Consider the following 16293-nt stretch of genomic DNA (forward strand, 5'->3'; position numbering starts at 1 on the left):
CTGCCAGACTCAGGCACGCCTTCCACCTCAGCCTTCTACGTAGCTGGGAATACAGGTGCACACCACCACACCCAGCTAATTTTTTTCATTTATTGTGGAGACAAGTCTTACCATGTTGCCCAGACTGATCTGGAACTCCTGGGTTCAGGCAATCCTCTCTCCTTGACCTCTCAAAGTGTTGGGATTACAGGTGTGAACCACTACACCCAGTGATAAAAAGATAAGACAGTTATCTTTTTAATCAAGTTAATAATCTAATTTTAACATTGTGAAATGGTTCAGGTACATTTACAAGGATAATAGCACATACATTTTTACAATAGATGTGAAGTTTTCTAATTTCTCAATCACTTCACTTTTTCTCAATATTTTAGAAAGCAAAAAGTTATTTGCTTCTCGAAGTATATTTATGTATGTATGTATGTAGTATTTATGAGAAAGATGACACTTGTTACTGGTAGAAGTTATAATGTTTTACTTTTTTTCCTTTCAGTCTAAGCAACCATTCCTTCTTCCATGATGTTATTTTATTTAGGAATAAAAGTGTCAGTTTTAATACTATAAAGTCTTATTCTAACTTATCAGTTTTAGGATGCATAATTTCAATGAGTTTGAGCTTGGAAAATAGTCAATAAATGACTTTATAAACATTATATGAATAAGATTTCTAAGATTTTGTGAAACCTATCCCAGAAACAGTTAATTTTAAAGAATCAATTGCTTTTATGGAAAATTAGAGCTGTTTTACCTTTTCAATACAATTAAGATAAAACCATTAATTTTCTTATCTTTATCGTAATTATTTGTATCAGAAATCTTTGTAGCAGTCAGCTTTAAGTTTCATGATATAGAAAGTTTAAAGTCATGAAATTTCATTTTTTTCAAACTTCTCTATAATTATACTACATGGAAACTCAAAATGTTATCATTAATAAGATGATCTGAATTAGTGTATTCTCTACTGTGGCTATTGAAAATGTAATCTGTTTTATTTGTTTTTGTCTCCATAGGTGCATATCTTTTGCCATATTTGATACTACTTCTGGTAATAGGTATTCCCCTTTTTTTCCTGGAACTTTCTGTGGGTCAAAGAATTCGGCGAGGCAGCATTGGTGTTTGGAATTACATAAGCCCCAAACTGGGCGGGATTGGATTTGCAAGCTGTGTAGTAAGTTTACTGATGTGGTGTATGCTATCCCCTTAAAAAAAATTTCTTAAGCTCTTGGACTGACTCAAGAAACTATAATCTTTACAGGGCCTGAAATTATATAATTTACGTTTAAATGAAACCTCTAAGTGTGTGTTATTATACAACTTTTTAACCATGTTTTAAAAAATACTTCTAAAGTATGAATTAATACACAAAACAAGCTGTAAATACTGATCCAGCTCAATCTTGTTAATACATATCTTGAGACCTGTGAGAGACATTAACTCTTTAGATAAGATAATGTCTTTTAAATAAAAAATAAATGGAGGATTTTAAAAACATTAAATGGAGCTTTATGCATTTAATCTCGCTGTTTTAAAGGATGAGGCAAGGGAGGTTTAATGCAATCACATTATTTTATTTTGCAGGTGTGCTTTTTTGTGGCTCTCTACTACAATGTCATCATCGGCTGGAGTTTGTTTTATTTTTCTCAGTCTTTCCAGCAACCTCTACCTTGGGATCAGTGTCCTTTGGTGAAAAATGCTTCACACACTTGTAAGACTTATACAATGTAGTGTTTTTGTTTCTAAAAATATTAAGAGTGGCAAAGGCACAGGCTTGCAAGAGTGTTTTCTTTTCTAATGTAATGTGAAAAACTGTTCAAAATTATCATCAAAACAGACTTTCCGTACTTTCAGGATTGGAATATTTTGAGAGAGAGACTGTTGGTACCATCTGACTTCTCTGACTCTTTCCAAGTTATTTCACTCTGTCCTATGATATTAGGGTAAAACATTGTCTTCATTTATTAACTTTGGCAATCTTTTATTTTGTACATTTTAATTAATGCTTTAAATTTTTATTAAATTCAACAAAAACGGACAGAAAAAGGAATTTGAACAGAAATAATTGCTTTTATGTCTTTGACTTCGTTTATAGTTTTCCCATCAATTTTTAATCCTATAATATAAATAATACAATTTATTTATATGTCTACATATAAAGAATAATTCATTATAGTCTGTACATTTATATAATTTATAAAATAGTTTATATATAGATTTCTGTGTATATAATCCTATAATATTAATAAAATCAATTCTTTATAGTAGTTATGTCTAGAAAACATAGACTGTAATTCACATATGCAGTTTAAAGTTTTCTAGTAGACCTATAAAAAGAAACAAGTGAAATATTTTACTTGATTCAGTATAGCAAAAATATTATGATTTTAACATACAGTTTCTATAAACATTTTTAATGTAATAATTTACATTTTTTTCTGGGATCAAGTTTGAATTGCTCAATTACAGCACATATCACCTTACCCCTATTTCAAAAGCTTCACATGGCCCACAGCTAGCCAACTTGACAGTTCTTCTTCTAGGGGACAATCAGATAATTCTGGGGGCGGGGGAGAGTTAAACCTGATTTGTTTACATTACTTTGATGAGAAGCTTACCTATTTTCACTCCAGAAATGAGTGATAAGAAATATAGAAAAGGATATATGTCTGTTGGTTTTTCAAGTGTTTTGCACAGTCTTTTTATCCTTCATTGTGAATTTAAGTGCTGCCATAGAATGGTAGTACTTTTCTAGGAAATAAAGAATTCACTTACAGGCTTACTGGAAAACAATTTTCTCATCACTATAGCTGAAATGATCGTGTGTTACCCTTCTTTCTGCAGTTGTAGAGCCAGAATGTGAAAGAAGTTCTGCCACCACCTATTACTGGTACAGAGAAGCACTGAATATTTCCAGTTCCATTTCTGAGAGTGGGGGCTTAAACTGGAAGATGACCATCTGCTTGCTGGCTGCCTGGGTCATGGTTTGCTTGGCTATGATCAAAGGCATTCAGTCTTCTGGAAAAGTTAGTATGTCAGAACCCTTTCCCCTTCAGCTACTCACCATTCCTGGATATCACACCTCCTCAAGCTCTGTTACAAAATTCTGTGGGCAACTGCATGTAACATTTTATTCTAGGGATCTAATTCAACAATGGTGAAAAGTGATGCTTTTTAATATTTAGTGTTTCAATTTAAAAAAGGACATAAATGAAGCTATAAATAGTCTATAGTGAAATTTTATTTAAAATTTTTCCTTATTCAAGAAGATCTTTAAAGTTTTTGTCGATACTTAAAAGTTCTTTTTTGTTGTTGTTTTACTGTTTATTCCATTAACTCTGGTGTTTTAGTTCTCTGTTTACTTGTTAGTTCAAATTATCAAATTTGGGGAAAGTAGTAGAATGAAGAATTCATTCATTTTGCTTGTTTTATACTACTCATTTTTTATACTACTCTTTTTTCCTGTAAGTGTTCCAAGGAATAGTTGCATAAAGAATTGTAAAATAGCATCTTGTGGCTTGTTTCTTAAAACTCTGAGCATCATGTAATTATGATAATCCCCACAAAGGTTTCAGGGTAATGTAAAAGACTTAACATCATGCCTGCTAGGGCAAACTGAAAATCAGTAGTTGAGAAAGACATTAAGTGAATTCTGTATAGCTTGATTTTTTTTAAAGGATGCTTTAGGAAAGTAATTGCTATTCAATATTTTGCTTTCATATTGTATTTAAACAAATTATCACTGCCATTGTTTTAAAAGTCTCTATATCACTTGACTGGACTATAGCAAGCATTTATTTGACTTTCTTTTCTCTGCCCCTTAACAGTCCATCTCTATTTTTTTTTTCTTTCCAAAGCATGACTTTGATCATGTATATTTTCAGGCTGACTTAATACCACTCACCATCATATACTAGCAAGTGTGGGAATAGTAGAATTAATAGTAGTAGTAGTAGTAATATTCATAATGATGATGATAACGATTATTCTTACAATGATTAGAGCAAGAATACTAGAATCCAATAATTATTACATGTTAATTTTTCTCTGGATACTGTGTTAAGTACTTTATATTCATTATTCCCTTTAATTCTAAAGACAACTCTAAAAAGTAATTGCAACTTTCAGGCCCATTTAACAGATTTTTAAAAATGGGTTTGAAAAATTAGGTAACTTACCCAAAGTTTCAGGACTAGTGAGTTCTCGTTCTTGGAGTCAAGTTCAGGTCTATTTAAATCTAGAGCCTGAGTTCTTTAATTGCTATGTTATAATGTCTCTCTCACTGTCACTTTTTTTTCCTGTCAAAGAGCAAACTCTTTCAAGGTGGAAGTCTGTCCAGTTCATCTTTGCTTTCCATTACTTCACATTTAGCTAAAAATGTTTGATGACTTTTAAACCTGTAAATTGTAGCTGATTTTATATTTACCTTCCTGCTGGTACTTCTATATAATTTTTTCATTTTTATGAAGAAGTGAATGTAATTGATAACACATCTGACTATCTTGTAGTCTTTGGGAAATGTTACCGTACTGTATGACTAAATAACTTCAATCAATTGGCTCAAATGTGTGTGTCTTCTACTGTGTCAGAACCACATTTCAGTCAGATAATAAATAAAGGAATAGATTCTTAAACTACACGTAACACTTTTATATGATTGCTAAGGAAGTGTCATTTGTTGGAAAGAAACCCTTGTCCTCAAGTTCTGTTGCTACCATGTTTTGTTTCTTTTTTCCCACTTAATCTGTGTATTATCATTTCTTAAAGAAGTATTCATCCTTTTCTTATCACATGATTTTTAGGTTATTTTTCTCAACTTTATCCAAAAATGTGATACAACTTATAGAGTACATAATATTTATTTCAATGCCAATGCTTCAGGGAAGAAGTGGCACTTGGGCAGAATTTGAAGAAAGAATTTAATAGGTGTAGATGGGGAAAAAGCTAGCTGAAGTAATGTTAGCACAGATATGGAAGTCTAAGTTGTCACAATCCCCGAGTCTGAAAAAGTGAACTAAATATAATCAGAGGGAATTTATGAGGAATAAATGTAAAGCTCTTTGTTAGCCTACCAAACAAAAATGGACCCCAAATAAACAATCGCATAAATACAGGAAAGAGATATAGTTTAAAGCTACTTAATAGTATTTGTAAACAACTTAGAGGATTTAACAGCTGAAAGAAGAATATGAGGGCTGGGCACAATGGCTCATGGCAGTAATCCCAGCATTTTGGGAGACCATGATGAGAGGATCGCTTGAACCTAGGAGTGTGAAATCAACCTAGGCAACATAGTGAGGATCTGATTTCTATTAAAATAAAAAAAAATAATAAAAAAATAAAAACAATATGAGTCAATTTGTGGTGTGCTTGGTCAACATATACACAATCACATGCACACACAAAATGTGAATTGCTAACTGCAAAAATTAAAAGAGGGTTATGGTAGTGCCATTATCCTTTGGGCTAGGTAGACATATCTCAGTTGGAACACATCGGTAGTGCTGGATTTTACGGAAATCTGTTATTATTATCCTTGTAATTATGAAGAAGAGAAATCTCAATCCTGTGATCACAATCTTCTAATAGTTGAATCAAAGAAGAATAAAGCCTTTCTGTATGACCACAGTAAGGAGGACTATGATGAAATTGTGGGGATTGTGGAGGATGGTGGAGAGGTGCTAAATTTTCAAAGAAAGAAAGACCTTTCAGAAATCAAACCTGGTTACAATGAAATGAATTGTCTCAGTGGTAGAGAGTTTCAACATACCTGGGGGTGGTTAAACAGAGGTCACATGTTCCCTTGTTACAGCTATATGGGGATGCCTTTCCCAAAAATGAGGGATAGAGATGAGTAGCTTGAAGCTTTTTTGTAACTCTAAGGTAGTATTTTCTGCTAGTGCGTCTTTGCTCCTGTTACCACCACTGTACTAGGTACTTTGCTTACATTAGCTTGTTTAATCTTTCTCTCAGCCAGATGATTTGCTTGTTTTTATCCCAATTTTACTGCAAAGATGACAAGTTTAGGAAAGAATTAATAATTGACCAGAATTAAACAACTGATAAATGGCAGAGAGAGCTAAAACTGGGCTACCAAATCTCAAAAAGAATTACTCTTTCTGCAGGTGTGTTTATAATAAACATTTTATTTTATTATTTTTATTTATTTATTTATTTGGGTTGGAGTCTCACTCTTTTTACCCAGGCTGGAATGCATTCGTAAACTCATGGCTACCTCAACCTTGACCTGCTGGGCTTGTGAACCTTCTGTCTCAGCCTTCAAAGTGGCTGGAACTATAGGTACGTGCCACCATGCCCAGCTAATTTTTTTTTATTTTTTGTAGAGATGAGGTCTAGGTTGCCCAGGCTGATCTCAAACACCTGGGCTCAGGCAATCTTCTTGCTTCCACCTCCCAAAGTGCTAGAATTACAGGCGTGAACCACTGCACTCAGCAACATTTTAATATGTAAGATAAGAAACAAATGATTTAACATGTTTTCTATTTTTTTATTACTTCAGTAAAATGAAAATATTTTTAGGCAACCTTTTGATTGATAAACAAACTAATCTCTCTTACTTAAGGTATTTTCTGTGAAAGGCATTTTAGCTGTCAAGGCCCAGGACGTCTTAACATCAGTCAAAGGAACATATTTCATTGTTACATTTACCAGTTCTAAAAATCTGTACTTCTTGGACAAAAATGTGAGGGTCATTCACCTATTCATGTATTTTTTCAGCATATATTTATTGAGGACTTGCTGTATGTCAGGTACTGATGAAGTCTGAAAATACAGCAATGAACGAGGTAGACAATGTTCCTGTTCTCATGGAGGTTCCATTCGAGTGACACCAGCAACCCCTAAACAATTTCCTAAAATAGTTCCAGGTTGCAATGCATAAAATAAAATGTGCTAAGAAGAAAGGGTTTGGGACACCTATAGCCATGTAAGTTGGATTTAACCCAATTTTAATAATATTGTTATTATGCAACTGTTTTAGTATAATAATATTAGACCCATATGATGACACAAATAATTTGTGTTTAAAAGCAACACGATACCTCTGTAAAGTGTTGATTTTTAAGGTATGTCTTGTTAAATCTTAGAATTTAATAATGAAATATTTTGTCCTTTTGCCTAATCACAGAAAATAAATTGAACTGTGACCTTCTTAATACCACGAAGGGTGTAAAATCTTGACTGCTAATTTTCTTCTTATTATGTGATTGAAATGTTCCTGTTCCTTCTTAGGAACTTATGTTAGAGTCTTGTAAAACTCAGATCAGTGTCTTTAAAAATTCTAATATTGGCCAGGTGCAGTGGCTTACACCTGTTATTCCAGCACTTTGGGAGGCAGAGGCAAGAGGATTGATTGTCTGACCCAAGAGTTTGAGACCAGCCTGGGCAACTTGGGCGAGACTCCAACTAAAAAAAAAGAATTCTAATGTTTATTGAATTGAAATAGTCTGTCCATATAATTACCATATAGTTTAAAAATACTACAGAATAAAAGTAAAGTTTCTGTTTGTTTTAGAAAATGTATACAGGAAGAAAAACTTCAATTCCTATAAATCTTCTTTAAATGTACACTGTCAGATACTGATAGTTATGCAAACATTAATAGGTCACAGTTTTTGTCCTCATAGAAGCTATAATTTAATGGGTGAGACAGATAATTACAACATATTAAATGCACTGATACAGGCATTTAGAAAGTGCATGATAGCTTAGAGGCAGCAAATGAATTAACTTGAATTTATTGATTTATTTATTTGAGTCAGAGTCTCACTCTGTCGCCCAGGCTGGAGTGCAGTGGCACGCTCACGGCCACTGCAGCCTCGACCTGCTGGGCTCAGGCAATCCTTCTGCCTTAGTCTTCCAAGTAGCTGGAACCACAGGCGTGTGCCACCTTGCCTGGCTAACTTTATGTTTTTTTGTAGAGACGAGGTCTCGCCATGTTGCTCAGGCTGGTCTCAAACCCCTGAGTTCAGGCAATCAATCTTCTCACTTCCACCTCTCAAAGTGCTGAGATTACTGGGGTGAGCCACTGTGCCTGGCTAGCCTGGATTTAGAAAGCTTCGCAGAGAAGGTAACCTTTGACTAGGGTTTGATGATCGGAGAGGAGTTCACCAGAAAGAGCAGAGAAAGAATGTTGTAGACAGAGAACAACTTATGCAAAGCCCATTGACTGTTGAATACTCCTGTATGACTTTCACATGGAATTTGTGCAGCTTGTAGAAGATGAGGCATGAAATGTAAGTTGACTGTAGATATTGAAGGAGCTGTGGACACTGGTAAAATGATGGACTGTTACCTAACAAACCATGTGGAACATTTGAGGTCCATTAGCAGTTCAATGACATGACCAGATCGTTAGAAAGATCTGGCAGTAGTGTGGAGGATGGATTTCTGGGATGCAGAGGAAAGCTGGCCCAATTTGGAATCAAGATGAGCAGGAAAGTATTGTGATAATGAAGAGTGACATGTGACTGAGGATGGAAGCAGGGACAGCTGTGAGATTCCTGTGGTAGAAATTAGTTGAGTCTGGTTACCAGTTGGTTATGAGACATGAGGAAAAAGGACATGTTCAGGATGGATTATAGTTGTTTAGCCTGGAAAAATGTAAGCATAAGAAGACTCTTTTTCTCCCTTTGTACCTAATTTGTAGTTATATTAAAAATACAAAAATTAAATATAAAAATAAAATATAGAGTGAGATAGAAATATACACTTTAAAACATATGTATTTATTGAAAACAATCTATACAGATTATTTTAATGTGTAATCTTCATTTTCACTTTCATTATAAGTGGAATGAATGGAAATCATTTAAGTCACTTAAAGCCAATTTGATTTTTGGTAAAAAGAAACAAAGATATTCTGCAAGAGAGAATCCATGCTTCTGGCTGGCCTCATTATTTGTGACAAGAATCATACAGGGGACAGTTTTAATCCAAGTAAGATCAAAGTAACTGACAATGTAATGCATGCTAAAAGTAGGTGGACAGAAGACAAAAAAGAACTCTGTCTGAAAACAGTCTGGCTAAAAGAATAAATTGAGAAGTGTGAGTGAAAGATTTAATAAAAAAATTAAAACAATTGGTTGAAAATTTGTCACAACAAATTAATATATATATTTTTAATTTTGTTTTTTAAAGTGTGTTGAGATTTTATTTATAATATTACACTTTTCCTTAGGATGTTTCACATAAGTTTCAAAATAATTTTTTTGAGTCAGAGAAAGTGCAAATTTTTGTATTGCCTTATACGTTTATAAGTATTATTTATGTGCAATTATTATTGGATTCAATATCTCTTCCTTATGCTGAGTCATCTTCTACTATGGCAGTTTTTCCTCCATTCTTCCGACACTTCAATTCTTTCCTTCCACAGTTACATGTTATATAGCTACTATGTGCCAGCAACTCTGTTAGAATGTGGAACATGGTAGTGCACAAGAGAGAAGAGGCCCTTGTCCTTCTAAAGCTTGTAGTCCAGTAGAAGTCACTAAAAATAAACAAGAAAACACGTAACAAATTCCAACAGGCCTAAGTGCTGTCAACAAAACAGAGCAAGGTAATATTGTTGAGAGTTTGTGAGCAGAGTAGAGTGAGGGGGCAGATGAGAGAGAGGGCATGGAAAAAGGCATCTCCCTATTTTAGGTGACTGGGAAAGACCTGGGAGAGAAGAGGAAGATGAGACTGAAATATAAAGGGGTTCAAGTCTCCTGCAGATAAAGAAGAGGCTCTTTGAAGGAGGGCTTGCTCTGTCCCTAAGGCTGACTTGGTAGACTCACAAGGTAGCAAGGGTCTGAGGGGCCGGCCTCAGCTAGAGTGCAGTGGGCAGGCAGGCACTCCAGTGTAAGTTTTTTAGGCCAGAGAGAGGAATTAGCCTTTCACTTCAATGGCATTAGAAATTCTTGGAGTGTTTTAAGCAGTATATGACATAACCTGAGTGGCAACCAGAAAACCAGTTAGAAAAATATTATGAATTGTCCAGGACTCTTTCTAGATTTTTTTTTTTTGAGTTGCCCAGGCTGGACTGCAGTGGCATGCTCACGGCCATCCAGCCTCAGTCGACTGGGCTCAGGCAATCCTTCCACCTCAGTTTTCCAAGTAGCTGGAACCACAGGTGTGCGCCACCATGCCCAGCTCCAGCTAAATTTTTCTTAATTTATTTTACAGACAATTTCTCGCCAAATTGCCCAGGCTGATCTCGAACCCCTGGGCTCAGGCAATCCTCTCACCTCCGCCTTCTGAAGTGTTGGGATTACAGACATGAGCCACTGTGCCTACCCTTCTTTCTAGATGTTTGACTTTACCCACTGGATGGAGGGTGGGATCATTTACTCAAGATGAGTGGCAGCAGCTTTTGGGGGAAATTCAAAAGTTTCCCTTTGGACCTGAAACATTTTAGAGACCTATCAGGTCTCCACAGAAAGATGTTAAGGAGGCAAGGAGTATCTGGGTAGCACGTTCCTTTTCTATGATAAATATTTACTGAAATGTTTAATGGCAACATTGCTGAAGCAGAAGGTAAAACCTTTGTATGTTTCATTGTTCAGGTTCTGGAGGAGACTTAGCGAAGGACCACTCTCTATGCTGACAGGTTTACATAATCATATTGGAACATCAGTTAAAGGGATAAAAAGAACTTTCTTTTGCTCCGTAATAAAAGGGAATTTGTTAAGGAGTTAGTGTCTGCTCATTTCTGCCTTAAATATTGCTTGCTTTGTGACCTATAAAGGATCAGCACTATACCATTCCTATGGATTATTTCAAAGAAGATTAAATATGCTTCCTTATTTTTCATTACATTTCAAATAGGATCTTAAGACTGAATCCAGACTAATAAACCCTTCTTAAAAGATGACTTTAGAATTATTAATCATGCCATAAGAACAGTGACTGTCAAAGTATAGAACAAAGCACATAAAATCTTAGCTATAAAAAAAAATGAAGTGGCCATAGCATCTTACTTATTTTTATTTTTCTTTCCTTGTAGATCATGTATTTCAGTTCTCTATTCCCATATGTAGTTCTTATATGCTTCCTAGTCAGAGCACTCCTTTTAAATGGTTCAATTGATGGTATCCGCCACATGTTCACCCCTAAGGTAGGTACTGTATTTCTACTTAAGGCTTATGATCATGAAAACATTATATTTATTGTTAAAATGTTTCCACTGTTACGGTTAAGGGCTAATTGTTCCAACATGTGTACATCAAACTTTTAAATTGTAGTTGTTATGTTAATCAGCCTAGAAAATACAGAGCTTTTATATAGACATAATTACATCCATCTATCTCCATAAATATCCCATTTTGGTTTAAGAGTAAAACTATCAGTATCCACACTTCAAAAATTCCTCTTTTATAATAAATTAACTTTCATTTTTACACTGATTAAATTTTAGAACTTCTCAATATTCATTTACTCTTTCCCCTCTATTTCAGTGATTCTTAACCTTTCTGTGTTGTGATCTCCTTTATAAAACCAACCAAAGAATCTTCTTGTCAAAAAAAAAAAAAAAGAACATATTAATTTGCTTAGTGCAGAGGTCCTCAAACTTTTTAAACTATAGTCCGCCCCTCCAATGGTCTGAGGGAGAGTGAACTGGCCCCGTTTTAAAAGTTTGAGGATCCCTGGCTTAGTGTCTCAGGAGGCTGACAGATCACCTAAAATCCATGGACCCAGGTTAAATACCCTACTGTATTGCAAATACTGTCGCAGACAAAATCAGTGTTGTTTTGAGGTTTTATACCTTCTGAAATAATATAGTAGTCATTTTGGGAAGTTCTGTATTTTTTATAATTGCATATACATGAAAAATTTCTCGTTAGACTTCACTGAAGACTCAGAAGTTATACTCTGTCATTTAGTTTAGTGCAGCTGAACTCAACACTGGTCACTGTAAACCTGACAAATCATAACTGTGGATTTAATCATAACTTGTTATATTGATTTGGCAGGAAACAAAAATAAGTTTTGCAGTGCATATATTTTTTGCTATTTACTGAAATGAAGTTGCCCTTCACTGTTAGTTTGCTAATACTGTATAGACAGGCATACAAATACAATCCTATGGAGCCGCAATTGCAAAATTAGTTCAGAAATTGGAAGTTATCTGAAGGATGGATGCACAGCCAGCATCGTGCTGTGAGATCTGGGCAGAAGGGATTAGTTTCTCTGGAATTCTTTGTCACTCCTGGCAGCTGCCTTGATGCCCCGTAAAAGAAGCTGTGTTCTTTGTGTGTCTGGTTCTGAGCTGGTATTCATTCTGTAGAAGCAAAAATGCTGACATTAGTGTCTGGTTTTCTTTGCTAGTTCAAAAGTCTTGTTGAATATTTAGAGTTGATGGAACTTCTCAGTGAATAACTAGTTAAGATTTGTACATTTCAACCACGTTATAAATTAAATCTACTTCAAATGGGCTGTACTTAATGACCAAAAATATTTATACTTACAATGTTGAAAGACATGTTTTGTGGGTTCAAGATAACCACATTCTGTGTGAATTTCTGCAATATATTATTTTTCTATATTGGCCTGTGACACAATTCTACACACTTGATTTAATGAAATATTTTAGAATTTAAATTTTTTGATATAATAATTTATAAGGCTTCAGTATTTAAAACTGCAGCATAAATGAACATTTTTGACCTGGACTAGGACTTACTATTAAAATGTAAAGTTTTTCTTCAGCTAATTTTTCTTTAATTAACTTTTTTTTTAACTGTTGATAAGATGTTGCATTGGGTCACCATAGGATGTGATAATTATTATAAGAATGAGAAACAGTTGTAACTTACTTTTTTCCTTACATTTTTCATGTAGGGGAGAAAGCACTGAAACACACCAAATACTCCTGAAACAGTGAATGTGGGTTTAGCACAGAAATTAGAAGTAGTCTGAATAATGGCTGTAGTAAATAGGTGTCCTCTGCCATCTAGTGGATAAATTGGAGATAGGGCAGTGAGTGTATTTTAGCGATAGCCGTTAATCATACAATAGCAATGTGGCAACGGTGAATAAACTATGCTTATCTTAGTTAATTGCTCATAAATTATAAAGACAATCATGATTATGCTTCATAAACATATTTTATAGATCTCAATAATAATTAAAATTAACTAAAAATAAATCCTAATGTTTGAGAAAACACAGATTTTGGAATCTACCTGTGTTCAGAGTTCATCTCTACCTCAGAACTCCTGTATAACTGTAGGCAAGTTAACTTAATCTTTCTAAGACTCAGATAATAGCAGTGAAAACTTCATGAGCTGTTGTGATGATTAAATGAGTAAAGCCTTATAAAGTGCTTATCAGTATGTCTGTCATTCTAGTTCACATATATAGACAATATGCCATTTGCCGTCAGTTACACTATTTTTAAATTATTAAATGAGAATCATCTGAAACTTTGTGGAACTTGTGTGCTTAGCCACTTTTGATGTTTCTCTCAATAAAGTCAATTTCATTGCAATAGTAAAAAATGATAAAATGCCAGTTTAAATGCTGTTGTTACTGAAATTGAACTTTAACTGGTTATTGAGGGCTGTGTCCGTTATGGCTAATCGTAATCATTTCATTCAAAAGTTTAGATTGTATATAATGATAATTATCTAAGAAGTAAAGCACAATTACTTGAAGTCTGCCCAGCACACATTCAGAGCACTGGAACTTTGGATCTGAAAGGATGTCTTATAGATAATTTAGTTGAATTTCTTCTATTTTCAAATAAGAGACTTCTAGTAAGTTTTTAAATTAATGAATAATACAAATGTGAATATGCAAAATACAAATAGTTTAACTGTACCGAGTTTATAATTGTTATATGCTTTAACCATTAGTTTAACACTAGAAAACACAAAACTGAGAGTATTAGTAATTATTTAACTTTTATGAGTAATTTATTTTGCTTAGGAAAGCAAAAATATGGGAAATAATTAAAGATGATCAATTTTCCTTCATACAGTCCTTTGATGTTTGTCTTAAATGAGTAAAAAAAATCTTATATAAGAAAATCTTAATGTAAGTAAAACTTCCATGAGAAGCCTTGATACTCTTTCTCATTCGTATTCATTGTTCCCTTCCTTAGTAAAAGTCTATTTCTCCTTAAGAACAGATCTTATCTCAGATTTAAATATTCTTTGGATGCATAAATATTGTGGTAATATAGTTAAACAATAGAAGTAATTTCATATTAGTTAATTATTCTGAAACATTATTTTCTAGCTGACTTTCATTGTGTTTATTTTTAAACAGCTTGAAATAATGCTGGAACCCAAGGTCTGGAGAGAAGCTGCGACTCAGGTGTTCTTTGCCTTAGGTCTGGGATTTGGTGGTGTCATTGCCTTTTCAAGCTACAACAAGAGAGACAACAACTGCCACTTTGATGCTGTCCTGGTGTCCTTCATCAATTTTTTCACTTCTGTCCTGGCAACACTGGTGGTGTTTGCAGTTCTAGGATTCAAAGCAAATGTCATAAATGAGAAATGCATTGCACAGTATGGATATTACTTTCCATTAGCTTCTTATTATTTATTTTGTTATTTTTAATTTTTATAGAAACACAATAGCTTTCCACATTTCTGTGGTACATGTAATATTTTGATACAAGCATACAATATGTAAAGATCAAATCTGGGTAATTGGGATGGTCATCACCTCAAACATCATTTCTTCATGCTGGGGACATTCCATATTCATTAGCTTGTGATAGCCTATTTGTATACAAATACATTGTATTGTATCTTAAGTGCTCATCTGTATGTTGTTATGTTTTTCAGAAATTCAGAGATGATCATAAAATTTTTGAAAATGGGAAACATTAGTCAGGATATTATTCCCCATCATATTAACCTTTCGGCTGTTACTGAAGAAGATTATCATTTAGTTTATGACATCATTCAAAAAGTGAAGGAAGAAGAGTTTCCTGCTCTTCATCTCAATTCCTGTCAAATTGAAGATGAGCTAAATAAAGTTAGTAAGCCATGTTTGAGCAGTAAATGATGATCACTCAGTTGAAGTATGCATTTTCCAGACATCTTTCAGGAAAATGACCTTAAAATGCCAGGGAAAGATTAAACTGTTTCAAATACCTGCTTCATTTCAGAGAATATGCCTTCTTAAATAATCAAGATTTGCTTTATTTAAAAAGCAATTTCATTGACTAAGCCACAATAACTTAAAATAGAAATAGAAATAAGGTGATTTTCATCAAAGAAAGATTATTAGTCTAATACTCTTCTTGGTATAATATTCAGAATTTAAATTAATACTCTAATTTATGTATGCATTGCTTTGTGATTGATGCATGGATATTTGAAATTGCCATTTTAATAGTCATGTTCAACATGTCACTATGAAGTCTTTTTTCTTAACTATTGTCATATATTTTATTAAACAAGAAATAGGTAAATATGAATAAATGTCCTTATAACTACAATCTCCTGTATTGTCATCAGAAAAGCATAATGGAGGAATTAGCCATTAATCATTTGCTTTAAGATAGCTAACTATACTTAAGCCTAAACAAAAAAGAATCATGTGAAGAAAATTATGGTTAAAGTCATCATTAGTATAAAAACATTGAATTTCGGCCAGGCTCTGCAGCTCAGCCTGTAATCCTGCGCTTTGGGAGGCCGAAGTGAGTGGATTGCCTGAGCCCGCGGGTTCGAGACCCACCTGGGCACCTGGCGAGACCTCATCTCTACAATAAAATCAAAAAATTAGCTGGGCGTGGTAGCGTGCACCTGTAGTTCCAGCTACTTGGAAGACTGAGGCAGAAGAATCCCCGGAGCCCAGCAGGTCGAGGCTGCGGTGGCCGGGAGCAGCCACTGCACTCCAGTCTGGGCAACAGAGTGAGACTCCAACTCAAAAAAAAAAAACAACTTTGAATTTTATAAATATCAATTTTTGGGGGGTAGGACTCTCATTCTGTTGCCTAGGCTGGAGTGCAGTGGCATACTCAAGGCCACCACAGCCTTAACCTGCTGGACTCAGGCAATCCTTCTCCCTCACCCTTCCAAGAAGCTGGAACCACAGGCATGCATCACCATGCCTGGCTAATTTTTTGACTTATTGTAGAGATGAAGTCTTGCCAAGTTGCCCAGGCTGGTCTTGAACCCCTGGACTTAGGCAATCCTCTTCCCTCCATATCCCAAAGTGCTAGGATTGCAAGCATGAGCCACCACACCTGGCATTAAATTATTTATTTATTTATTTTTTGAGTTGGAGTCGCACTCTGTCGCCCAGACTGGAGTGCAGTGGCCGCTCCCGGCCACCGCAGCC

The 16293-nt window shown here is 34.6% G+C and overlaps 1 protein-coding gene across 2 annotated transcripts in view; it reads left to right on the forward strand.

Moving 5' to 3' along the window:
• The window catches only part of SLC6A15 (solute carrier family 6 member 15), a 58757-nt gene that overhangs the window by 30853 nt on the left and 11611 nt on the right, over positions 1-16293 (forward strand). Inside the window, exons 3-8 of one of the 2 annotated variants that reach the window (XM_008051981.1) lie at positions 1011-1168; positions 1579-1705; positions 2839-3020; positions 11000-11110; positions 14266-14507; positions 14790-14982. In XM_008051981.1, coding sequence (XP_008050172.1) covers positions 1011-1168; positions 1579-1705; positions 2839-3020; positions 11000-11110; positions 14266-14507; positions 14790-14982 — 1013 coding nt within the window. Of the gene's footprint in view, positions 1-1010; positions 1169-1578; positions 1706-2838; positions 3233-10999; positions 11111-14265; positions 14508-14789; positions 14983-16293 lie in introns of those variants that run through there. The other variant, XM_021709523.1, reaches the window with a different exon arrangement.

This window comes from Carlito syrichta, unplaced genomic scaffold (assembly GCF_000164805.1).
Source record: "Carlito syrichta isolate Samal-C Ts95f unplaced genomic scaffold, Tarsius_syrichta-2.0.1 Scaffold249753, whole genome shotgun sequence".
In the NCBI taxonomy this organism is placed as follows: Eukaryota; Metazoa; Chordata; class Mammalia; order Primates; family Tarsiidae; genus Carlito; species Carlito syrichta.